Consider the following 25,516-nt stretch of genomic DNA (forward strand, 5'->3'; position numbering starts at 1 on the left):
ATAAATAACCAGCAGAACCAAACTGAATAAATATATCAGAAGTAGAGGACAGTGGCCAGCAACCACATCCAGATATGTAGCAAACAAAAGAACAAGAAGAAGAAGAATCTTCCAGTCTCAACACCAAATTAAACATAAACTAAACAGAACAGCTCAGATCTGATCAGATATACCAGCTTCCATTAGTAGCAACAGAGAGAAATCTTCATTAAGAAGAAACCCAGATATATAAGCAGGAGAAATTACCAGCCATAGGCCATAAAATAGCAGCAGTAGAAATTGAAGAGCCCATCAGCTGCAGGGCAGAAAAATACAACAACAGCAACAGACCAGAAAATAGCAACACTAGAAGATGAAGAACTCATCGTTGCGGCCAGAAAATATTCAATAAAAAGAACTCCAACAGATAGAAATCTTCAATAAGAAGAAATCTAATTAAGGAGGAATCTTTTTTTTTTGGTAAATGAATATATTACCGAACCCCAAAAGGGGGAAAGGAAAGGGGAACCAATGTACAAGAAGGAAAGAAAAGAAAGAGAGAAAAAAAGGGGGGGGGGGGGGGAGGCGGCCAGCCAGCCTACGCAGAGGAGGGGGTCCGCAGAAGGGCAGTATCAAGGCCCCAAAAAATCAAAATGTGTCTATTCCTGAAGTTATCTTTACAATGTCGCTGCCGGATACAGCTAAGCTTGGAAGAAACATCGGAGGAGATGGCTTTCCAAATCGTATCAAAAGATCTAGATTTGGAAGTCCATCTCTCCAACCAGATATGGTGAACTACAGCACTAAAAACAAGCTTCCCAATAGTGTCACAAATAGAGTTCCCTGGGAAAATCTTGAGCAACCAAAGCCATTCACGGTCGAAACTCCGAACTCTTCTGGTCCGCGGCCAGATAGAAGACAAGGTAATGTAGCCTAGGTGAAATAAATCTCACTGAGGACCAGGTTCTGTCTTAGGGCTGGCCGAATGGACAGATTAGGGTTACTAGGGCAGAAGTTAGGGTTAGGAATGGGAGATTGAGTTGGGGTTTATTGGATAATGGTCTGCATGTTTTTAGGAGTCTATTAGTATAGGATCTAACTAGGTTTAAATAAGAAATAGAAATTCGGAATATTAGGGTTAGGGTTTTGGGTCTTAGGACTAAAGAGGATAAAGGGATCTAGGGTTTCTAGAGGGAATCAGGCCAAGAGCTTCTGGCCGAGTGTCACAGAGGTAGGGAATAGGGTTCGGCTGAAGTATGGGATGATTTGGATGGCTGGTTAGGTCTAGGCAGGTTTAGGGTTGTTGGGGTGAAATGGAGAAGAGAGGAAATTAGGGTTTAGTTGTTGAGATGAAGGCTACAGGTTAGGTCGAGTGGAAGGTCTGCTGTGAGGGATCTGTGGTTAGAAGTTTAATGAAAACTGATGGTCAGATCTGTAGTTACGAAGGAATCCTAGTTAAAATAAGAGTTGCAGATTTAATGGGGTTGAGAGTTATGGAAATTGATAGAGGATGTAGGGCTGGGTTAGGGAATAAGAAGGAACTAATTAATTGCAGAATTCTGTAACAACTTACTTGTAATAGAAGAACTTCAATGGCAGCAACTCGAAGAGCTTGGTTGAAGAAGAAGAAGAACCTCCCGATCTGCGAGATGCAAGGAGTCGCTGGATTTCTCCAACCCTAGCCCTTGATATAACTCACAAGGGGTCTTGATATGACACACAAGACAGAGAACCAGCAGCAGTCATGGCTGCAGCAGCAAGAAGAAACAAAACTTCAAACATAATAGGTGGGGGAGCCTCCCACGATTCTACTATTTATAATAATAAAGGGGGGCCAAAAGACCTTACAAATAATCAATCTAAAGCAATCCTAATCAGATTAGGAGTTGGGATTCCTAATCTGAATCCTAATTATAAAACATAGAATAGACTTATACTCTATATAGGAGTATAAGTGTAAACAACTAAAACAAATAAAATAAAATACTAATCCCTCTAAAATCGTGGAGGGGAACTAAGAAGATAAACCATGAAAAAGACTGTTTTAACCCTAGGCTACAAGAACAAACAAATAAAAAAGCTCCAACGAAAAATCAAAGAACAGCCAAATTAATCATGGTTTCGGCTTCTGCATCACAAGGCCTTGTTCCAGATGGTGGAGGTGAAGGGGCAGTCTTCATTACCAATGTACAAGAAGGAATCTTCAATAAGAAGAAATCCAATTAGGGAGAAGTCTTCATAACTCCCAACATCTTAATACTCCTCACTTGTAGCACTACACATGGACAAAAAATGCAGCAATGTAGATTTAAAAACTTCTGAATCAGCAATGTCAATCAATCAAGAGCCAATAACTACTGTAATCTGACACCACAGCAGATTACAAGATACCAAACATACATACATGTGCCGCAGAATAGGTTTGATCAGATCTCCACAGAGCAGCATAAAGAGATTCAAACTTCCAAGAGACAACAGAGTTCCAGAAATCCAGAAAATCAGAACTGCAATGACACGTTTAGAAACAAGAATTTCAACAATCCAGTAAACAGAGATCAGTAACTAAGATGTGAATTAAGAATCTGATCAAATGTCAGATATATGGAGGGGAACAACTCTTCAGAATCTAAACCCGATCTAACGGTTTGATCTGATAACAGGTAGAAATATCCTATTAGAGTTAGGATACCTAAAGACAAACTCCAGAACAACAACTGCAACTGATTGTCAGATCCAAATCAGTAACAGAATGTATCCAGAACTACAATCAGATTAAGCACAACAGTAACAGAATTCAGACTGAAATAACAGGATAGTTTTTCGATTTTTGGAATTGAAAATAGAAACCAAAACAGCAACAGATATCTCAGAACAATGCAGTAACCATCGGCAACACACTGATCAGAACAGCAAGCCAAGAAAGTTATATCGTAGGGCAGGGAATCCAGAATAGAGGATAATATCAACAACAATAAATTAAGAGCACGGATCTACTCACAACTCAGATTGATTATAGACCTTGAATGAGAGAAAACATCCCCAAAAACTGGAATCCAACGGACAGATAGGGCTCGGCATACACAACCAGAAATAGAACTAAAAAATAGAAAACCAAATAACAGCAAATCAATAGACCAGATAAAGGCCAAACTTTGGTCGATCTCCTCTCCTGGGGCAGAGAACATGATCCAGTATGAGTCGATGGTTGGATCATCGGATCTTGTAAGAAAATTTCAGATCAAGAAACTTGAAAGAAGAGTAACCACAGATCATTATCTCATCTTATTTCAGACCTAATTGCAAGAGTAATCAACCAAACATATAGAAATAAACACAGGAAAATATCCTTCATCAGCACATAGAAATCCCTTGTTGTATATGTGATTAAACAAGTGAAGCAGTCACTACTGTATACAAGCATGAAAATCTTTAGACTCAAAACAGCAATAATGGGTATACAGTTCCTGCTTATCTTGCTCTGATGCCATGCGAGTATGTGACAAAGCAACATAAAGAAAACCAGCAAAGGAGGAGAAGAAGAAGAAGAAAAGAGAGAAGATTATAGGAAAAAGAAGAACTACCAATTGGAAGATAATAGAGAGCAGTCCAATCGGTAGGTATGTCTTGTATACATAAACATTAAAATAAAAAAAAATACAACGAAGGCCCTGGCTTATGTGTATTTACACACAAGACAACAATAATAAGAAAACATTGCAAAAATACCCTTATGGTATAACATAAACCTTTATTTCTTAACAAAATCTATTCAGCTTAGCCATGTGGTCACCCATATCGTCACTTATAGCTGCGCACATTTTTTTTTAATTGATTTCTCCAGTCAATCTCTCTTATCATTCAGAATTTGGTCATAGTGTAGCCCTTTAAGTTTTGACCTTAAGTTTTGTTCTCTAAGTAAAAATAAAATCTGCTCATTTCCTACCATGTCCCCTCCAGCTCCTAATCTGTGCATTTTTCCTATGCATGACACGACAGCCGAAAAAGTGCAAGGCAGAAGTGATCCAAAGAATATGTTTTGAGCGATAAAGTATCATGAGACCAACTGTAACAAACAGAAAAATGCCAGAAAGGGAAATGATATCATGGGATCCCAAAAGATATGTAAGGCATCAAATGGTCCAAAACATAATACCTACCGGCTCAAATGTATGCCCGAACCTTCAAGCAACTTATCAATTGAGGATGCAAGTACAAAAAGGATTCCAAAATATGGAGGATAGAAACAACATGGTCATCCAAAATCCAGGCAGCCTAAATACAACTCAAAATTTTTTGAACCACAATGAACACAGGCCAAGCACATTTGTCATGCTTGCAAACTGGTTTTGTCCATGTAGAAGTTGTTGACACGGCATTGGAAAATGGTATCAGGATTCAATCATTCTATTTTCCTCCTGCATCCTCAGCTGCTTAAAGATTCCTTGGTAAATCTAGGATAATAACTAGTTCCCAATACCGAAGGTCATTTTCTATCTTGAATGCTTAAAAAGTTCAAAAAAGCACGAATGTCCAATAATATTTTAAAACATCCATTTCGTTCAATATGCTTTGCCAGCAGGCAGCTTTTTTTTATATGCACCAGACATCCTACCTTCATCCTTCACTTCAACAGGAAGATTTCAAAGTAACTTAACATAAAGAGAGCAGCATCAAAGACGCAAAACATTCTAATAGAAGTATATGCAAAAAGGAAGTCCGTCCAGATATCAACCTCTTCTTTACCCCTGTTCTAAGAGACAGATAGAATCAACATGATTACAGACAAGTTTTTATACTGGTGGAGAAGAAACTAGAACAGCATAAGAACAGAATAGAATAACAATAATATAAAAGAGTTGAAATTAGTTTTGCAGTAAACTGCGAATGGCACTGTTAAAACAGCACTGATTATGCACAGAAAAGGCTGAAGTATGATCTTCCAAATGAACACGTATAAACTAGATTGTCATAATTTTCCAGGTATTTCAAATCAAATTAATGAATGAAGTAACAAGATATTCTCATATAGTTAGCTAAATGGATAAGACAATGACAGAGAACTAAAGACAGTAGCAAAATTTACCTTCAGGTCAACATGACAAAAATTCAAGCAATAGCTTTCTCTCTTCTTCTCATGCTTATTTTCCGTAACTCACGGAGTTGATGAGCTATCTCTCGAATAAATTTTAATCCTTCATCCCCATTCCTAAGAGAATTAATTGCATGCTCAAGAAAATTCCTTTCTGCCTCCAGTGCCCCCAACCTCTCATTCAGGTCTGAAACTTCATTTCCAATGGCATCCAAAACATACATTCCACCAGCCATGGTGGAGTCCTGTCTATCACAATCAATATGATGATTTTCTTTATCAACACAAAGTGGGTTCCCATCTAGAGTATTGTGTCTTTCTTCAGCAGGAGGGTTTCCTTCAGTTAGCAACATACCATTTTGCACTGAAAAATCATTGTCTGCTGTCTGACTAGTTCCTTGAGCCGACTCATTCTGATGAATTCCGTCCAGATCATTTTTTCCATGGGTATCGGAATACCTACCATTAGACAATTCCACACAAACCCCATTATTAGAAAATAGATGCAGCCTCTTTTCCAGCTTCTTCAAACATTGTGATATATATAACCTTTCATCTTCAAAGTCTAATACTGAACTTTTTGAAATGTTCATATCAATAATTACTTCAGGTTTATTACGGCTCTCAGATTCTCTAGTCCTTAGTGAGTAATAAGGAGTATTGGCATTAGCATCACTGCCACTTAGATCTAAACACTCCGCTCTCCTGTCTACTCCTCTCAAATCACATGTCGACTCCCTTACTTCATCCAACACTGATTCATCTGGGAACTTTGCCCTGTAAAATTCAAGCTCTGCTTCCAGATCTTGTATGTCTTTTTCCCTTTCATCCAGGAGATCATTTGCCTTTTGCAATGCTTCTACATCATACTCTGCTTGTTCTTCCATCATTCGTAAATACTGCAAGGCTTCTGTATGCAGTGCTGCCTTTTCCTCTTGCAACCTAGTAATCATAGCCAGTGCCTGACTAGCAGCAACAGCAGCAGCATTTCTTTCTTCCTCCAATTCTTTGTACAGAGCACCCATTGATTTCCGGTCATACTCAACCTGTCGTTTCAACCGATCAACCACACTTTCACCTTCAATTTCGCTGACAATGCTTCCATCCAAAGACTCAAACCCAGATTCATTTCTTTCGAGCGAGATCTTCTTTTGAAGTATCTGCACCCCAATAGAGCTGGAAGAATCAGAAATCTTTAATTCATCACCATTTTCATGCATTTTGGGACTCGTATCATTCACTGATAACTCAAGCCCTCGAACAGCAGATACTTGTGACAGCAACAGCTTCAGATCTTCACTGACTCTTGCACTATCCTTCCCGCTAAGTTGTTCTGCAAGCAGGGCAGATGCTTGACTTCCCTTGCCCAAAACAACCAATTTGTATGCGTCAGAAAGAGAATTGGGCACTAGTGGACTAGGATCATTTGAAACCTGGTCTGTTTTCAAATCCAATCCAGTTGTTGTGATCGAACCACTTCCTGGTTCACAGACTTCCCCACTTTCTGTGGTGGAAGTGTGCCCAGTATCAGAAGTCCCCATAGCATCTACTGCAAGAACCATTTCATGCAAGAGAACAGTCAAAAGTTAAACACAATTGCACATGCAAGTATTTCTGTTTGTGTGTGTTGGGGGGGATGTGCATGAGAGAGAGAGAGAGAGAGAATTTACAGTTGTCTCCTAGTACTTCAATAGGGGCTTCAGTCACACAGGTTGATGCAGGAACATCATCTAGTGAGATAAGGTCACATGTTGCAGAAGGGCTGACTCTCTGGTCAACATGGTGCCAGTTAAGCTCCTCCAAGCCATGTCCAATGGCGACATCAGGTGCAGAAGATGTCACATCATGGGGCTTATCTACTTCAAGTTGCATGGAAGAAATTAACACTGAAGGATCAGATGTAGAAGCTTCATGGATCATCTTCTCTATGGTCAAATCACCTGATGCATTCTTAGGTAAAATCTCTGGACTAGCTGGATGAGTCTCCAGTTGTACACATTGAGATATTAAATCTTCCTTGAGATCATCTGGTTCACAAGCCAGAGCACTTGCATCATCGTCGTCAGAAAATGAGACTTCCGACTCCGTATCAGATGTAATCTTCAGCTCAGTGTACCCTATATGAGACAAAGGATCACGGCCACGACTCTCTTGATGAGAAGCTCTCACCTGCCCAGATGGCATCTCTCTTCTGTTCTGCATGCCACCTAGTGATTGAAAATGGTTATTTGCTGTAGGACCCAGTGAAGGAACATCAGGTTCTCCAACCTCAGGTGCAATCAATCTGGTCGGGAGAAACCTACCGGCCGACAATCTCATTGTACATGGGTTATTGCAACAAGAACAAGACCTTGTCCTAAAAGAATCATGAGTAAGATTGTTCAGAAGTGGATCCTCATCAACACAACGTTCAGGATCCATTCCCAATTTCCCCACCAACAACCTGTATGTTTCAGCATTGGACTTGTTCTCTGTAGCAAAGGAGAAGAAGCAATCGTCGCATACTCCATGGACATCGGCAAGCTTATCATGAATATGGCAAAGAACCAATGATGAAATCTCCAACTTATGGTTACCACATATTAAATTTCTATAGAATCCCGGTTTTTCGTTACCTAGGACATGATCAAGCCTTGAGCATAAAAGGCAGGGGATTTGCAATTCCCAGCACCGGGCAAATTTTGTCACCAGATAGGAAAAAATTGCATCAATGAATAACAGAAAAATCAGCAACCATTCTAGGACAGCAGAAGCCAAAACAGTTCTGAACCCTCTAGAACACCTATGTACTTTAACAGACGAAGTCCCACTTGTAGCCATGCCCCAGCACAATCAATGTGGCAATCAAGCAAGGCCCCCAAATAGGCAAATCCAAGAGAACACCAATTGCCCAGAAGAAAACAAACTCCAATCCCCCCGGGCAACAATGTCCAAAATACAGCAGCAGGTTCAAAACTGCGACTATCACAATAACAAAGACAAAGGAAAGAAGCAGGCTTCTGGGAATGGATGAGGGGCCTATATGTGAAAAACAAAGCAATACACACAACAGCAAAAGGCCAACAATACTAGAGCAGATCAGGGACGAAAAAAATACTAGAAGGATAAAGCCAATTAAGTAATGTCAGGAGAGATTTTGAAAGAACCCAGTTGTAGAAAATGATCAAACACCCCCCACCATACACAGACTCACAAACAGACCCGTAAACTGCAATAGAATATAAGCTCACTTACAGATTCCCAAAGAAAATGAACTACAAACTATAAGCTTGGAATCGGAAGTTACACCTTAAAAACAGAATTCAGGATTGGGAAAAATTCGGAACCGCAACCTGATCATCCGATAAGCAGCACCAAAAGAAGATTGAACTCAGAAGCCGATCATAAAATCAAAATGGGCGATTTCTACCTATTCGTGGCAGCATATATAATTGAATCACACGATTAATCGAATTTTTAAAAAGGGGGAACAGAATGGCCCAACCGAAAAATTGAATTTTTATGACACATCTGTACCTAACTTACGAAAAGAAAAGTGGGAAAACACCGACAAAATATAAAAGTCGGTTGCAACTACAGATACCGACGAAGACCGAAAGGCAAAAAGTATACACTAATTCGATTTCAGAAAAAGAAAAGAGATTCCAGTAACTCCAATTAAATTTGTTTTAGAAGGAAAATAATGGAGAAGTGGGCGAAATGTTCTATTCTATAATTTGAAAAGGGAAATTAAGGGGGGAATCATATACGTTATCCGGAAGATGATGATGTGAAAGATCAAAAAGACTAGGAATGATGGGGTTACGGCAATTAAATTAAGGGAAATATAATATGAAAAAATAAAATTAAAATTACAGGGACGTCTCTGTCTATGAACAGTCTTGACCGTTGACGCCAACTGAAATATATTTTAGTTGACCAATACCTACCTGGAGCCTTTCTTTCTTTCTCTCTCCTTTTTCCTTCTTTTCTTCTTCTCCGTTTTGGTGATGGGAGTGGATTTCATGGAAATGCTCTGCATGTCACAAGATCTGTATTGTCTTTCATTTTATATATATATTTTTTTAATAATTTTCTGCAAGATTTTTTGCGGGAATCCGGGGAAAGTACTTGTCTAGCAGTAGGTTTTAAGCTGCCTGCTTTAATCAATTTCAACAAAAAAATGCTGCTAAAAATTTCTATTTAGGAGAGGGTTCCTAAAAGAATGTCTCCTGAGCCACCGTGGGTGCCAATGGGAACGTTTATGGAAGCATTAATAGAGGTAGGATTTCTGCCTTTCGTGCATAGCCAAGTAGTCATTTTGCACCCCTTTGTGTCTAGTATAGGCATAGGGGCAATGCTCTTGTTAGTATTCTTTTTTTTTTTTTTTTTTTTTTAAGGGAGGGGTAAGATGTGATAAGAAAATATATTACTTTGTTGAAAACTGTTGAGGATTGGTGTCTTGACTTCTAATGACTGGATTGTTGTGTTGAGCCTCCGTAAGCCGCAAAATGGACTATATGGGTATTTCGGTAAACTTTATGTATAGGGTTTCACTATAAACCTATAACAAAAGTTCTTTCTCTGTAACAAAAATCTGAGAGAGACGTGAGGAATGAGCGATTGTAACCCTATTCTCCGTTGATGGTGAAACAGATCTCATCTCACCATGGACGTAGGCAATCTTGTCGAACCACGTAAATCCTTGTGTGTATTGTGTGATTGTGTTTGTGTTTTTCCTTTACTTTTCTGCATCGTGTTAGGGTTCTATTGAAAAACCTATTACATTATGTATAATTGTATACTAAGGGAGAGCATTTTTTTAAGGGGGAGTGCATCAATGAGAAGCAACGAAACGTTTTCATATACATATGGGTAGAGAGGTCATTTGATGTGAAGAGGAGAGAGATAAAAAAGAGAGGCTGTTAATGTACCTTCTATGAATCTTTTTTGGGATTTCTCATGTTGCCAATGTAGGGAGGAATTTACATGCCACACCTATGGGCTCACATTTCCAAAATAACAAAATTTAATTAAAAACATCGTGCGAGATGGAAACTGCATAGTGACCGTGTGGATCTTTTTAAAAAAAGAAAACAAATATTCTGCAATCTTTCATTATGGGAAATACTTGTTCTTATTCATTTAGCCCCAAACATACATTCTTGAGAGGCCCAAGTATTAAACAAGTAATAGTTGCATTGACATTCAAGTATTTTGGACAGGGTTACATTACCACATATCAATTTAGAAAGTTTCACCAAAAAAAAAATAAAATTTAGAGAGTTTCAACCAATCCATGAAGGTATAAAAATCACTTTCAATATTTTTGGGAAATATCTTTTTCTTTTTATGGCTAAACGGACATTTCCACCTCAATGATTAAAGATATAAGACAAATGTCCTAAAATGGTGAGACATATATACATATTTCACAAATATCCTAATACTTTGTATGGAGGGGGAGTACTATGAACGCCTAGACATAAAGGGGGGAGAAATGAGCACCCTACCCCATCCCTCCCCAATGAAAAGAAGAAATCCTACATCCATGATGTCAATATGCATGTTTTCATTGGCTCCTGCACAAATCGTTTATAGCTCATGATTAGAGCTTAGTTAGTAAGTTTATGTATTATATGTGTATTAAACGTGTATCCAAATGTTTAATTAAAAAAAAGTATTTTATTGTATATATCCGTATATTTATTAGAAACCGCGTTTTTTGAGTGTTGCCGTTTTATACCCGTATAAATACGCACTAATCGCATATAATATGTTAAAAAACTAAAAAAAACTAAAGGTAAAGTGAGAAAACACGCAAAACCCCTTCAGTTCGCAAAAAGGGGAAAAAGCTCTGGTCTGTTCACTCTTCGAACCCTAGTCGTCTGCTGCGGTGCTGCTCGATCACCTGCTTCGTCTCCGTCTCCGTTTAACGGCGTCCGGCGAGACTTCATTTAAGGTTCAATACCCCCTAGCCCATGCTCCCTTCCTATACTCCGTCTCTGTTCAAGGTTAATTGCAGTGGTGGAGTGGCGGACAAGCTCTGTTCCTCTTCCATTTTTTGCCCCTTTCTCCTCCTCTCGCTCCTGTAAGTTATACTATCTGCTGTGAATGTAAATAGCATTATTGAATGTTAAGCCCTTTGTGGTTTTTTTTTTGTGGTCTCATGTGACCATGTCTTTCTGCCGCCTCTTATTTCTTTACTCCTCAACCCCCGTCTTTTTTTCTCTTGGTTCCATTGTTGTGTTAGTCAATATAACATCTTTTGTATTTTTCAATTCGAAACCCAGATGTGAATTAATGAAAGAACCCAAGTTCTGATCATCATTTCAAACCCAATAAGTTATTCAATCTGAAAATAGCTTTCCGTTTTGGAAGTATTTGAAGCTTAAGTAATGGGAATAGGTGGTGGTGGCCTGAGTGTTTTGACTAATTTTTAATCAATTATGCTCAAATCAAGCACCATTGCTTTAGAGATTTGGAAATGGTTATTGCAGATTTGAAGATTTATATAGAACAAATAACCCTGCTAAGCTATGCTACAGGACAAAGATTCTAAAAGAACTACCCACTTTAACCCAGAATAAAGGTGTACTTGCATTGGTTCGATTTGCCTTTTTTTTTTAAAAGTATATTGAATGTTAATCTGAATATTTAAGTTTAGCTCTCTGATTAAGGCTGTAATTAGTGGAAGTAACACAAGTTGAGAACATAGAATGATAGAAAATTCTGGTTCCTCAATGCTTCAATTATCTTGGAGATGTGACGATCGTTTCTGATTTTGGTTAAAGATTTAAAAGAACCACACACTAAAATCATTGTGTATATGCTATTATTTTGTTTATTAGGTGGTGAATGTCTGTTACATAGTGAATAGTGAATAGTGAATATATGCCCGTATTTTTGCTTATAGAGTGGCCGTATTAAACACATATCATATTATTGCCGTATGCATTTTATTACACCAGATTTTTTTTAAAGTATTATTGCTGTCTAGTCCGTTTAATTGCCGTACGTATCTGTTCCCGTTCAATTGCCGTTCCCGAGAGTCAATCTGATTTGCCGTGGAGGACCCGCAAGGGCTAAACATAGTCTTAATTTCCTTAGTTGTGTTTATGGAGTTCGTACTGATGGCAATGCCGAATGTGAGTTATCCTTATTCATTTGTATTTGCATAAGGTTATAGAGTATACCCTCCTTTCCTACATTGTATTTATTGTTAAAAAAAAAAGGGTAATTGAATCGGGTACTGATTGTAATGGTTGGAATCAATCAGAATCGGCCAAAAATAACAGAAATCAGCAAGAATTTGTGTCAATTGGCCAGATCGGTTAAGCCGATTCCGATACGAATCGGCTGATTAATCTGATACGTTTCCGATTTTTGAAACCATGAACAAAACCCACGCTTCTTCCCAATTCCCGACTTCCTTCGTTCGCCCCTCGTCCCTCGTCCCTCTTCTAATCTCAGCCTTTGTAACCCTCCCTTAACTCATTATGCCGGCTTTCTCTTCCTCTTCTCCATATCCCACACCCTTGCAGTGGTATACCCCTCTGTTTGCAGCGGTATCCCTTCCTTTGAGACTCCGACACCACCAAAACTATTGAGGCCCTTACTTTTCTCTGTGACAGGACCCCAGTACCTTCCAATTGCAGAAGCCCTTCTTTTTCTGTGTCTCCAAGACTTCGAAAGCCTTGCAGTGGTACCAAATCTTGCCCTTTCTGAGGAACCTTATCATCTTTGTTGGAGCTATCGAGATTGCTAGTATAAGGAGACTTTAGAAGCTATGTGCCGTCAGGACTCAGGACTCAGGACTCTGATGTGTTTTATTAATTACCACTTGGTAGCTTTAATTGTCAATCGAGTTAAATTCTTGAACTAGGGTTTATTCAGCAGCAATTGTTGCTCTCGAGCGTTTGTTTGTTTGGTGATCCTGCTGGGCTTTCTGCTATTTCTTCTGCTGCTTTAATTGTCGATAGATTTAAGGTACTTTCTTTTTCCTCCTTTTAAAAGAAATGCCAGAGTTACAATTTTGAAGTTATTAATCAGGTGTATCATTAGAAACAGAGGTTGGTATCACAGGTCTGGCATTTATGTTGGTGTTAAGGTTTGGTTGGCTGAGAAAACTAAATGAATGAGCAAATAAGAGCACAAACTTAGCCAGTTTGTTATGGGCTTTGGAGACTTATTTTGCAATTCTATCCTTCAATGGTCTTTTTGGTTTTAAATAATGTCAAGTTGGCTGTGCAAGAAAGTAGTATTTTCGATTTTTGTCTACAAAGTTGGCCACTAGGCATCTAATCAGACATTTTCCATTAAGCAAATTTCACATGTTTCTATTACTGTTATAGAACTTTATCGTAGATTTGTGACGTCTTTTGTCCATGTTATAGAAATTGTCACTATATAAGAATCAGCAAGGGAGTGTTTGTTATGAATCAGCATGTGCTTCTGTTTGTTCCTTCAGCTATTTTATTGTGTTTATTTCAGTTGCAAGGCTTCATTTTGATAAAAACCATTGTCTGCATGTTATTATTTGTTTATTAGGTGAAGTACATACCTATTACATAGACCAAAAGAAGAAAACATGTTTGCTGGAGTCAAGTACATACCTCGGGATCAGGTTAATGTAGTAAGACATTTTTAGATTTACATGTTCTCTCAATTTGTTTATTGCCTTTTGAATTCTATCCTTTATTTGCTTTTCTGGTAAGTGGATTTGTTTTGTGTTTGACATTGGTTGTTTGTGTTCTAGGTAGAACCAGACGAGGCATTGGTTTCTTCTGTGAACATAAAGAAATCTGGAAATAGGAAGGAAAGACATCAGAGGAAAAAGAGCTCTCTTTATTGTAGTTCTGATGATGAGGAGATTGAAAAACTTAGTAGAAGTTCTAGTAGGAAGAAGCATTGGTATTCCTCAGATGAACATTCCTCTTCTCTGTCTGGAAGTGGAAGCGAGAGTGGTTCTGATTATGATAAGAGGAAACATCAGAAGAGCAGAAAAAAGAAGATGACATATGATAATGGGAGTTCATCCGATGAAGTGAGTGATAGAGCCAAGAAGAGGTCGAAAAGAAGTAGAAAAGGTTATTCATCAGGGAAACCAGATTTTAGATCTGAAAGTGAAGGTGTTAATGATTCTTCTGATGGTAAAGAAAAATCCAAGAAGGAAAGGGGGAAATATGGAAGTGAGAAGACTAAGAAAAAAAAAGATAAAAAAGCTATTGGAGAGGACTTGTCAGGTATTTCTTATTTGGTTGCTAGTGTGGGTGTTGACTAGCTTGATTTCAGGTTTTGACTATATGCCCTTTTTCTCGTTTGTAGATGATGACAAAAATTCTCCTTCTATAGACAAAAAGGAACTAGCAAGGAAAGAGATGGGACTAGATTGGATGGTTAAACCTGTACAAATAACAGAGAAAATGTCTACACATGCTAATGATCAGACAGAGGAGCCCAAGGTCGAAGAGGTATGTCCTTATTTGACAGAAGTTTATGAATTCTCTTTAATTTAGAAACTGCAATAACATGTTCTATACAATTCAGCCGAAGTATTAGAAAGTATTTACTTCAAATAGTTGTTTCGTGCAGACTTTTCTGTTTTGAATTCAATTGAATTAGTAATTTACCATGGTCAGGGAAAGAGAAATTAACCATCAAGTCACCGGGCACTGAAAAATATATGTCCTCTACCAGGAGCTTCTCCATTTTTTCTTTCTTATATTGTTCAGTATTTCAGTTACTCTACCCCATGTCCCCATTATTTTCAGAGGATAAAATGTAGTCTATGAAATGGTTTTTCTATTCTCTCTATTTCCTTTTTGGTGCATTGAACTGAGATGCATGTTCAAAGTATTCAATTCTTGGGCTGTTCACAATCTGAAAGTGTTTTAGGCCTCGTTTGTTTGCCGGATAAAAAGGAGTGGGAAACTTGTAAGGGTGGGTCCCACATGTTGTGGGTTGGGTTGACAAGGAAAGGAAAGGAAAGGAAAGGAAAGGAAAGGAAATAATGGAATATGCATTTTGTAGTGGCGTGGGATTTAGTGGGGGAGATAGGAAATGGACATGGGGTGGGATTCCATGGGAAAGAAAGGAAATAGGAATATGCATTTTGTAGTGGCGTGGGATTTAGTGGGAGAGATAGGAAATGGACATGGGGTGGGATTCCATGGGAAAGAAAGGAAATAGGAAGAGGAGAGAGATAGACTCAAAAGTAATTTTTCCATGAATAGTGCCAAGGTCCTACTAATTTTGGTAGGACTTTGAAAGTGAATGAAGTGGGAAAAAGAGGGGTGCCACCTCACCAGACAAAAATAGAAGCATTTAATAAGCTTGTCTGGAAGTTTTCCACCCCATGTATCCAAACACACACATCCTTGGTATTTTGTGGGGAAATAGTACACTTTTCCCACCCCTTTTTGCCTATCCCACTTTTATCCGGCAAACAAATGGGCCCTTAGTGATTAATGTTATGGTTTGAAGTTCATACATATACTGCCAGTTAATTGAGGAAACACATTTAATTCCAGCATTGACTAATTGATCCGATATTTGGGTGATTATGGAATTTTCATTTCACTGTGAAAAAGGATAGGAGATGGTAGATGACCAACCATTTGGGAGAAGATCAGCTAGAATGGGGACAGTTACTTTTGGAAATCGAAAACAACATATGAAATACATTGAGTTGTATTTAATAGTGATTAATATTATGGTTTGAAGTTAATACATGTACTGCCGGCTAATTGAGGAAACACATTTAATTCCAGCATTGGCTAATTGATTCACTATTTATTTTAGATGATTATGGAATTTTCATATCACTATGAAAAAGGATAGGAGATGGTAGATCACCAACCATTTGGGAGAAGATCAGCTAGACTGGGGACATTTAACTTTAGAAATCAGAAACAACATATGAAATACATTGACTTGAATTTAATATGATGATAGACATTAGACAAATTTAAGGTGGTCATTCACATTACTAAGTGGGTATATTTGGACTTCCTTTTGGCTTTTTTTTTTTTTTTTTGGGGGGGGGGGGGGGGGGAGGGAGGGAGGAATGGATTATTACCTGTTTTATAAAGCCAAGCACCCCAAGATCCGTGTGTTTTGGCTACTTTGAAGACAAGGGATGCACATCATGCATTAGATTACGGATCATCAGTCTGTTACCCAAGATGACATGGCTAAACTCAAGACTCAGTCAAACACGTCATCTAGAGTTCTCGCTCTCAAGCTGTTAAACAGCTGAGAAACTCTTATCTCTTGTAATCAACGCTTATCTTGGCTTTTTATTTTTTTGGTTGGGGGGGGAGGAGGGAGGGAGGGAGGAATGGATTACTACCTGTTTTATGAAGCCAAGCACCCCAAGATCTGTGTGTTTTGGCTACTCCAATTTCTGACTCTTATAATATTTAACTTTGAAGACAAGGGATGCACATCATGCATTTTATTACGGATCATCAGTCCGTTACCCAAGATGACATGGCTAAACTCAAGACTCAGTCAAACACGTCATCTAGAGTTCTCGCTCTCAAGTTGTTAAACAGCTGAGAAACTCTTATCTCTTGTAATCAACACTCATCATTTGTAATCTCTTGTAACCATTTTCAAACTCATTATACTACAAACAGTAAACCCATCGTCAGATATGGGAGATCGATTAATCCAAACCTTCTGTTATCACTTGGTATCGAGAGCCTTCAACTAACGTCAAGCAACCCAGTAATGTCTTCTTCCTCCTCCTTCACCACCACCTTGCTGCCAGCGTCCTCTCCTTTTGTCTCCCTGACGAATATAGTTGCTCTCTTACCAATCAAGCTTGACCGCACCAATTACGAAGTCTGGAAATCGCTGTTCATCCCGCTTCTGAATGCTCACGATCTCTATGGCTACGTCGATGGAAGCTTTCCTTGCCCGCCACAACACCTCACCATCACCACCACTACCATTGTCTCGGCTTCCTCTTCTCCGCTTGACCCTGCTTATACAATATGGCGCCGCCAAGATGAAATCATACTCAGCTGGATCATCTCCTCTTTATCTGAACATGCTCTCGCAAATATCATTGGCCTCTCCTCTTCCTATGCTGCTTGGACTGCTCTGTCTCGTGTTTACTCCTCCTAGATTCAAGTTCAAATTATGCAATTGAAATACCAACTTTCTCAGATCAAGAGAGGGACTCTACCTATCACTGATTATCTTCAGCGCGTTAAAGACCTGGTTGATAATCCGGCAGCTGCTGCCCACCCCGTCTCTGAGTCCGACATCATTCTCAGTGTTCTTCGTGGCCTCAGTGATGACTATGATTCCTTTGCAATGTCCGTCACCTCTCAGATTGATCTGCTCTCTTTTGATGATTTCTGTGGCCTTCGTCTTAGCCCAGAAATTCTCAAGCAGCAGCGGTCTGCAGAGCCTCTAATGTTTAATGTTATGCATTGTCTTTAAGTTTTAGACTATGCACATCATGCATAGTCTAAAACTTATTACTGTTATGGATTGAGGTTTGTACATATACTGCTATCTATTGAGGAAACACATCTAACTCCAGCATTGGCTAATTGACCCGCTTTTTATTTTGGATGATTATGGGATGTTTATGCAGCTATGAAAAAGGGATAGGAGATGCTAGATTGCTAATCATTTGGAAATAGATCAGCTAAATCAGAAACATCATATGGAATACATTGACTTGTATTTTATATGATGATAGACAAATTTAAGGTGGTCACTCATGCTACTAAGTAATGGGATTCTAATCACCTAAGGAATAGGGTTTAATAAATCCAAGTGAAACCAAAATCGCAGGTAAGGGATAAAACCCAGATTCAAGAGAAATTGAATGTCTCAATAAGGACCTGTCTGATTATGTTCAGATTCTTCTCGAAGTCTTGTCTTAACTGGATAAGCAATCCTGTCAAGTTTGGTCCGAGTCTGATGGACTGATTCCCAGATATCAAGTAATCCTACTGGGAGTTGTTAATGTAGCTCTAGATAGGAGAAGGATCCTACTAGAGGCCAAGCAACAGGATCTAAGAGGGGCTGCTGTTTCAAATGGACAGAACTGGGGAATTAGGGAAGAATGAGGGTTAGATTTATGAATATGGGGATGAATCTTATCTGGTATTAATGGGCAGGCCTAGGGGAAGCTATTAATGTAGGTTGAATGATGTTTAATTAACAAAATTGAATTTCAGAAAATTAGGGTTAGGGTTAGGGTTTCGGGTTTTAGAATTTACGTTGAAATTAGGGTTTTAAATGGGAGTTTAGGGCTAGGGTTGGGATTGAGACATTGAGTTTTCCAAGTAGGGAGGGGGATGTTCGATCCAAATATTGGAGGTTTATAATGGCTGGTTAGGTCTGGGCAGATTTTAGGTTCTTAGGTTTCAATGGCGTTTAATGGAGATTAGGGTTTTGGATGGGGGAAAGTGGTTCAGATCTGAATCGAGTGGAGGGGAAGTGTTGGGGATGCTGTGATCCAAATCTGATGAAATTCTGACGAGGGGTTAGTGCTGAACAGGGTTAAGGGTGATTAGGGTTTATGAAAATCAAACAAAAACAAAGGGGAATCGATTGGGGGGGAAGTAGAGGGTTAGAAACAGAATTGGGTCTCAAACTTACAGTAGAATCCACTGGCAGCAAGCTTGGACAGCAGAGAACGATAGAACCACCTTCAATCTTAGGAACCCTCCCAGCCGTCACGGCGTAAGGAGTGGTAGGAGATCCACCTACCCTTTCCACCTTGATAGAACCATAAGGATGTACACTCTCAAGGAGCAGCAACAACAACAAAGGCAGCAATACGATTTTTTTTGGGGTAAATTACACTGCGACCCCCTGTTTGCCCTTAATCCAGGGCAACCCCCTGTGTTTTGAAAATATACACCCGACACCCTTAAGTGGATGGTGTTAAGCAGAAAATATAAATGACAGTTTTGCCCTTCAATTAAAACCACCCTATTCTTTCTAACCCTTATTAAAATAACCCTATTCTATGGCTTCTTCTCCTCCTTCGCCTGAGCCGAGGAAGAAATCTATTGCTTCTACGGCTTCTTCTCCACACCTGGTCTCCCATTCTTCTTCCTCTTCTTCTTCTTATTCTTCTACTTTATTTTATTTTATTCTTCGTTTATCCTTTAACCCTGACAGTGACCGCCGACCTCATCCATGAAACCCTCTCCTCTGTGACTGCATCACCAAACCTTCTCTTCCCTTCTTTATTTCTCTTCTTCCTCCATCTGTTAAATCTTTACCCCACCATTGCCAAAACCCCATAAGCATTTCTCTCTTCCGTTTTGTTCCTCCATTCTGTCTTTCCTTCCCCTAACCAAAACCCATTTCTTTCTTTAAAATTTCCAATAGCATGGCTGTACTGTGACTGCATCACCGAACCTTCTCCTCCCTTATTTATTTCTCTTCTTCCTCCATCTGTTAAATCTTTACCCCATCACCACCGAAACCCCATAAGCATTTCTCTCTTCTGTTTTGTTCCTCCATTCTCTCTTTCCTTCTCCTAACCAAAACCCATTTCTTTCTTTAAAATCCCCAATAGCATGGCTGTACTATCTCCCCTTTTGATTTTTTTCTATTTCCTTAGGAATCCCAGCCGACATCATTACCTATTGATCCGTTTCTTTCTCTTCTCAGTTCCCCCTGTGCCAGATGAAGTGGATAAATCGGAAACCATCTGATAAGCTTCCAATTTCCATTTCTTCTCTTTCTTGTGAGTCTTTCTCATGCGCTCCTTGTTTCGATTCTGTTATACTCTTGGAGAGCTATTGAAGATGTTGCAGCTCTGAAGGGAGTGATCAAAGTGTGGTTGCTGCCATGATTCCAGCAGAGACTTCTTCCTTCTGTTTACCCAAATCCTTGACTGTTGTGCCTTCTCATGACCCCCTGGTCGCTGCCCTCTGTTACTGCCTACCGCCGCAACTCCCATTGTCACTGCGCCTCACCGCAACGACTCCCTGTCTCCTGCACTGCCGCCGTTGCACTCAAACACGACCCCCTGGTCACTGCCTCCTATTGCCGCTGCGCCATAGTACTATATCTCGCGATATATCGGTATCTTAGGCCTACCGAGATATCCGAAATATTCGAGATATCGCGAAATATGCCCGAAATATTGCATTTTTTCTGCAATATTTCGGGGGTCCATCTCGGGGGGTATTTGGCCATATCTAGGCCTGAAACTTCATGGACAGCCTTATTTAAGCTTAATAAACACATTTAAACCATAAAATTGTAAAAATGTGAATTCAAATTGGTGTTTTGGGCTTGCACCCTTGATTGACATACGGTCGCCGACCCTAATATATAAATAGTTAAATACATATAGATTAATGAAATCACAACTTAAGTTACAAATTACAAGTGCTAAACTGCTAATAGTAGTTGCTGTGCCTCCCTGGATCAATCCCACTCATGCCTCGCTGGAGTCGACGTCCATTGCTCTCTGTTTGAAGAACATATGTGGACCACGGTATAGAATCGGAGAAGAAACGAGTGTAGTTATCCACAAGTGTCACGTAAATGGAATCATCAACATACTGTAGGTAACCTATCCTAGGATATAAACTAGGGTTACCAATCGATCCAGTCCGTGAAGAAGATGATCCACTGTGATATGATGTTGGCGCCGACGCAAGAGGCGATGGCATTGGCTGCATGTATGGCTGGTGAGGTTGGTAGCTAGGTCCGCTAGGGTATGCAAATATGTTATCTACAAAAGATGATCCAGTATGTCCCTGGGACTGGGACTGGTAGTCATAGTCACCTACCCCACTAAACTGCCCATATGATGATGATCCATATCCATATCCACCGTAAGGTTGTGATGCACCATAATCCGATGCCAATGGAGTAGCATGTGCGTCAAAAGATGGGGCACGCCAATGTCCAGTCGGTCCTCCCTCCCTATCATCCATACTCAAACCACCAACAGAGCTAGATAGGTTATCAATGTCCATGTGATTAGGTTGCAACTGTGTTTGTCGACCCCTACGCTTCCTGTTGTATGTATGTAGGGGGCCTCTCGAGAGTGGGGGTACGGGGGCACGTGCTCCGTGGTTCGTATCTTGTGTGGCATGATCAAACTGTGTCTCTCCAGTGAATCGGAGTGGCTCTACAGGTGCCGTATCCTGGGCCTCCTGGCCTACCACAACGCTCTCGCATGCCGTCAAATTCTTCACCAGCATCACCACCACCAACATCACCACCACCAGATTACCACCACCAAGATCACCATCACCACCACCAAGATCACCATCATCACCATCATCATCATTTGAGGACTTAGACCAGTCTTCATCATCAATAACATTGCCACCGAGGGTGGAATGGTATGGTGAGGCTTCCCTTGCATGTATCGACCCTCGTCGACCATATACTCGTCCACATCAGACCAATCTCATAAGCTATCATGGGGTCGGGCCTACCTCCCTCCTCATCCAACACCGGCTTACCTCTATCCCTCACCCAATCCACAATAGGGTCCTCATCGTTTGAGTCAACTTGAAAGATGTCAGCTAGATCAATGGTGCCCCTCTGTCCCTCACGTCCCATGCGTATGTGTTGCAGTTTCAGCCTCAAGTTGTAGTGCACATACACCATGCCAGATAAACGTTGAGACCCCAATCTGTTGCGCCTCTTGGAGTGGATGAGTGCAAAGGTACTCAAGTTCTTCTCACAACCAGATGCAGAACATGTTTGGGCAAGGACTTCAATTGCTATTCTTCTTAAGTTTTCAGCCGATTCCCCATACAACACCCACCATTCAGCTGCATTACAAGTTTACAACAAAAAAGACATGTGTCAAATGTTGTTTCAACTATCAACTTTCAAATTTCAATACATATGTAATTTAAAACTTAAAAGAATTACCAGCATCACCAAGTGCTCTGCCTTGTATCGCAGCCTCAGTTCCAAAACTTCCCAATGCATCCCTAAATACCTTGATCTACACCCATGTGGAAAATTAGTAAGTACTTCTTCACAACTTATTTGAAAGCATCAATAAGTTGAGTTTTCAAATGAACTCACTTCATTGTTGCAAATTGCTTGAGTGCACCATCGGCTCCAACTTCTTCACTATTTGTTTCACATCAATAAGTTGAGTTTCCAACCCAAGCCTATTGTTATATTGATACTTAGGGTTCAAGTAGTATCTTGAAATATGACATATAGAATAGAGGTATTGTCAAATGCATAGGTAATTAGTAAATAATAATACTATGAATTAGTAAACATAAAACAAATTTATTCACTGACCTTATGCGGTGGATGCATAAGTTGATTCTCCCAATGAGCATTTATGATATCTAAGAAGTGTTTGCTACTGCGAGGAGCCACACTATGGACACTATCTTTCATCAAGTCTATTGCAGCATATAGGACTGGCATGGTTGGGCCCTTCAGAGCGGAGTCAGCAACATGTAGAACTTTAACTACTGGCTCTAAAACTTTCACCACTTTGCTTAGTTTGGTCCAGAAGTCCTCAGATGACATCGTTGTTTGTGCTTCCCTCCCATTTGCAGTCTTAGAACCCTTCCATTCAAACCACTCCTCAGAAGCAAACATGCTTCTCAGCCCGGCCTTCTTTGTCTCAATGCTTTTGAGAGCAATGTAGTTGGTGGCAAATCTTGTGATGCCAGGCCTAACCAAGTCACCCCCACATTTTTCCCTCAATAGATTGAGTGCATAGGAGTGGTTGTATACAAAGTTGGTGACTTGTCTTGCACTTTCAACCACAGTCTTCACCAACTTTAACTTTCCCATATCTTTTAGCATTAAGTCAATGCAATGGGCTGCACAAGGAGTCCAGAAGAGCTGGTACTTACTATTGTTCATCATCTTCTCACCGGCCAGCTTGAAGTTACTTCCATTGTCCGTTACAATTTGGACAACATTCTCAATACCCACATTTTTTTCCACTACTTCCTTTAACAATATGTAAATATATTTTGCATCATTTATCTCTTTGGATGCATCCACAGATTTGAGGAACATTGCCCTCCCATCACAATAAACCATGAAATTGATGATGGATTTTCTTGTAGGCCCAGTCCATCCATCTGCCATTATAGTCACCCCATATGTCTCCCACATATTCCTCATCTCACTAATGTACTCATCAATCTCACTCTTTTATTGAGGTAGATAAACATTCATTACCTCATATGGGGTGGGGCCCTTGAATCCTGGGCCAGCCTCTGCAATGGTATCTATCATGGTAGCATAATGGGGGCCTTGTGCGATGTTCTTTGGGATGGTATGGTATAGCATCCACTTAGCTAGTGATTCTTTAACCAATACCTTCATCCCCTTCCATGCTCCTTTGATTAGGGTTGATTGCTTCCTTTCTTCTTATGCAATTTAGGATCGGATGTTGATGGTGGTCTGGCATCTTGGTAGAGGTGTTGGGGCTGCCCTCACACTTTGTGATCTTTTAAAAGATTCAAAGTTCTAGGACCTCCCGAAGCGCCGCACCTCCACTACCCCCTACTCTTTGTCTCTGTTGATCATCTTGAAAACTTACTCTACTTCTTGAAACAGATCCGCCTAAAATCCCTAGCCTCCTATCTTTGTTTGTATGTCATCAGTGCTGCAATGTCATCATCATCATCATCATTGTATCGTCTTCCTCCTCCCATCGAACTCCTCCTGTATCCTCAAGTTGTTCTCTTATCCTTTGCTTGTCGGCCTTCCTCTTCTTTCTTCCCCTCAAACTATCACCAATCTCCTGGCTACTTGATGAGGGACCATATGACAACCTACAACATCTTTAGATCCTCCAGTCGAGATGTTGTTTAAATCTCTTGGACCCACCTCCCATAAATTGCATGTGACAATAGTTACATATAGATTTTCTCTTATCCCCATCAATGGGAGTACCATGTAACCATGCAATGTCACCCCTATCTTTGGCTGGCTGGTCTCTCTTGTTCCCTCTGTTCTCTTTGTTCCCTCCGCCCCCTTTGTTGACTACTTTCCCCCACCTTTTGCTTGCCCTTCGCACGTTGTCTATCACGATCCGCCATAATGATACTTGTTTACTGCAATGTAAGTAACACAAATAATTAAAAAACTTAATGTAGAAGCACTTCAATTGACACTTTTAGATTACTAATACACTTGTATAGTTATTTAATATTTTTCCCCTAACCCTTATATTTTTCACATAATTAAAACCAATTTTTTATATATAATGTTAATATAAGTATTGACTTAACACAACAAAACCAAAAATTAGTAAACATAATATACATGTAATGCATCTCAAAACATATAGAAATAACTTTCATATTTTTTCATTATTTTTTAAACTTAAAACTCATATTTTTCCTTATTTATTTCTGTTTTTTTAATTTTTTATATATTTTTCTTAATTTTCGAAAATTAAAAGAATTATTTAAGTGCAGAAAAATAAATCCGATACTGTGAAGCCGTAGATCGGCCATTGGTGTCTAACATATATTTAATTCATTACCATCTAAGTTATATTACCCCTAATTATTTCCTATTTTAGTTGTAGGAAAATGAATTTTTAAAACCAGAAAAAAAAAAAAAATACATATGGGAAAAAATTTCAACACCGTGAGTGTTTGTAGATCGGCCTCCAGGTGTCTAACATATATTAATATCATCAACATCCAACAACATTTGTACAAAGTTTTTTAAAAAAATAGTTTTAGAGAAATAGAATTTACCTTAAATAATGAAAATAGGCTTGGATGATGAGCTTAGATGACCCTCCGACGTCTTCCCGGCGACAAGGAGCTTCAACAATGCTTGGATGAGGCTTGGAAGGGAGGAAGAAAAGCAAAAAATGAGGAAGAAGAGAGAAAATTTGATTTTCAGCAGCTCTTGGTCGAAATGTCGACCAAGTGCTGTGAAATATGGAATAAAATGGGCCTTAGTGTGACACTATTTGTCACTTTTACAATATCTCGCGATATATCGTGAGATTTTGCGATATATCGTGAGATCCACGATATATCGACGAGATATTGTATTTTTTTGTTTCGGAAGTGTTTCGTATCTCGGGCATGTCGAGATTCACGAAATATGGCGAGATTTTATACCAGGGTGGGGCAAGCTCTTCTATTCTGGTTCATGGTTTTTCTTGGCTATATGGTTCATCCGGGGGAGAGATCGAGCTTGAAGAAATAGTGAATGGCCCTTAGTGTGACACTATTTGTCACTTTTACAATATCTCGCGATATATCGTGAGATTTCGCGATATATCGTGTGATCCACCATATATCGTCGATATATCACGATATATCGACGAGATATTGTATTTTTTTGTTTCGGAAGTGTTTCGTATCTCGGACATGTCGAGATTCACGAAATATAGCGATATATCAGCGATATATCGCGAGATTTTATACCATGCGCTGCACCCAAACATGACCCCCTCAGTCGTTTTGCCTTCCTACTGCGGCCTCTCTGCCGCAGGTA

At 39.6% G+C, this 25,516-nt stretch overlaps 2 protein-coding genes across 4 annotated transcripts in view; one reads left to right on the top strand and one right to left on the bottom strand.

Annotated features, from left to right (window-relative positions):
- Positions 1-4,877: 4,877 nt before the first annotated feature.
- LOC122664497 (myosin-binding protein 1-like) lies at positions 4,878-8,678 on the bottom strand. Its single transcript, XM_043860341.1, has 3 exons — positions 8,401-8,678; positions 6,739-8,023; positions 4,878-6,617 (listed from the first exon to the last, which is right to left on the bottom strand). The coding sequence occupies exons 2-3, from the start codon at positions 7,886-7,888 to the stop codon at positions 5,086-5,088; spliced, it is 2,682 nt and encodes an 893-aa protein (XP_043716276.1). The 5' UTR covers positions 7,889-8,023; positions 8,401-8,678; the 3' UTR covers positions 4,878-5,085.
- LOC122664506 (CWF19-like protein 2) overlaps positions 6,098-25,516 on the top strand; it is a 54,561-nt gene continuing 35,142 nt past the window's right edge. For 2 of the 3 annotated variants that reach the window (XM_043860359.1, XM_043860353.1), the window contains exons 1-5: positions 6,098-6,102; positions 10,778-10,781; positions 13,622-13,682; positions 13,806-14,292; positions 14,375-14,520. In XM_043860359.1, coding sequence (XP_043716294.1) covers positions 13,638-13,682; positions 13,806-14,292; positions 14,375-14,520 — 678 coding nt within the window. In that variant the 5' untranslated portion in view covers positions 6,098-6,102; positions 10,778-10,781; positions 13,622-13,637. The remainder of the gene's footprint in view (positions 6,103-10,777; positions 10,782-13,621; positions 13,683-13,805; positions 14,293-14,374; positions 14,521-25,516) is intronic. The other variant, XM_043860364.1, reaches the window with a different exon arrangement.

This window comes from Telopea speciosissima, chromosome 1 (genome assembly GCF_018873765.1).
Source record: "Telopea speciosissima isolate NSW1024214 ecotype Mountain lineage chromosome 1, Tspe_v1, whole genome shotgun sequence".
Taxonomy (NCBI): Eukaryota; Viridiplantae; Streptophyta; class Magnoliopsida; order Proteales; family Proteaceae; genus Telopea; species Telopea speciosissima.

What these genes read in the sequence shown, in the direction of transcription:
- LOC122664497 (XM_043860341.1), bottom strand. Translation starts at nt 7,888, where the DNA reads ATGGCTACAAGTGGGACTTCGTCTGTTAAAGTACATAGGTGTTCTAGA. An exon ending in TGAAGTACTAGGAGACAACT is followed by an intron (nt 6,618 to 6,738) that starts GTAAATTCTCTC and finishes TGGTTCTTGCAG; the next exon opens with TAGATGCTATGGGGACTTCT.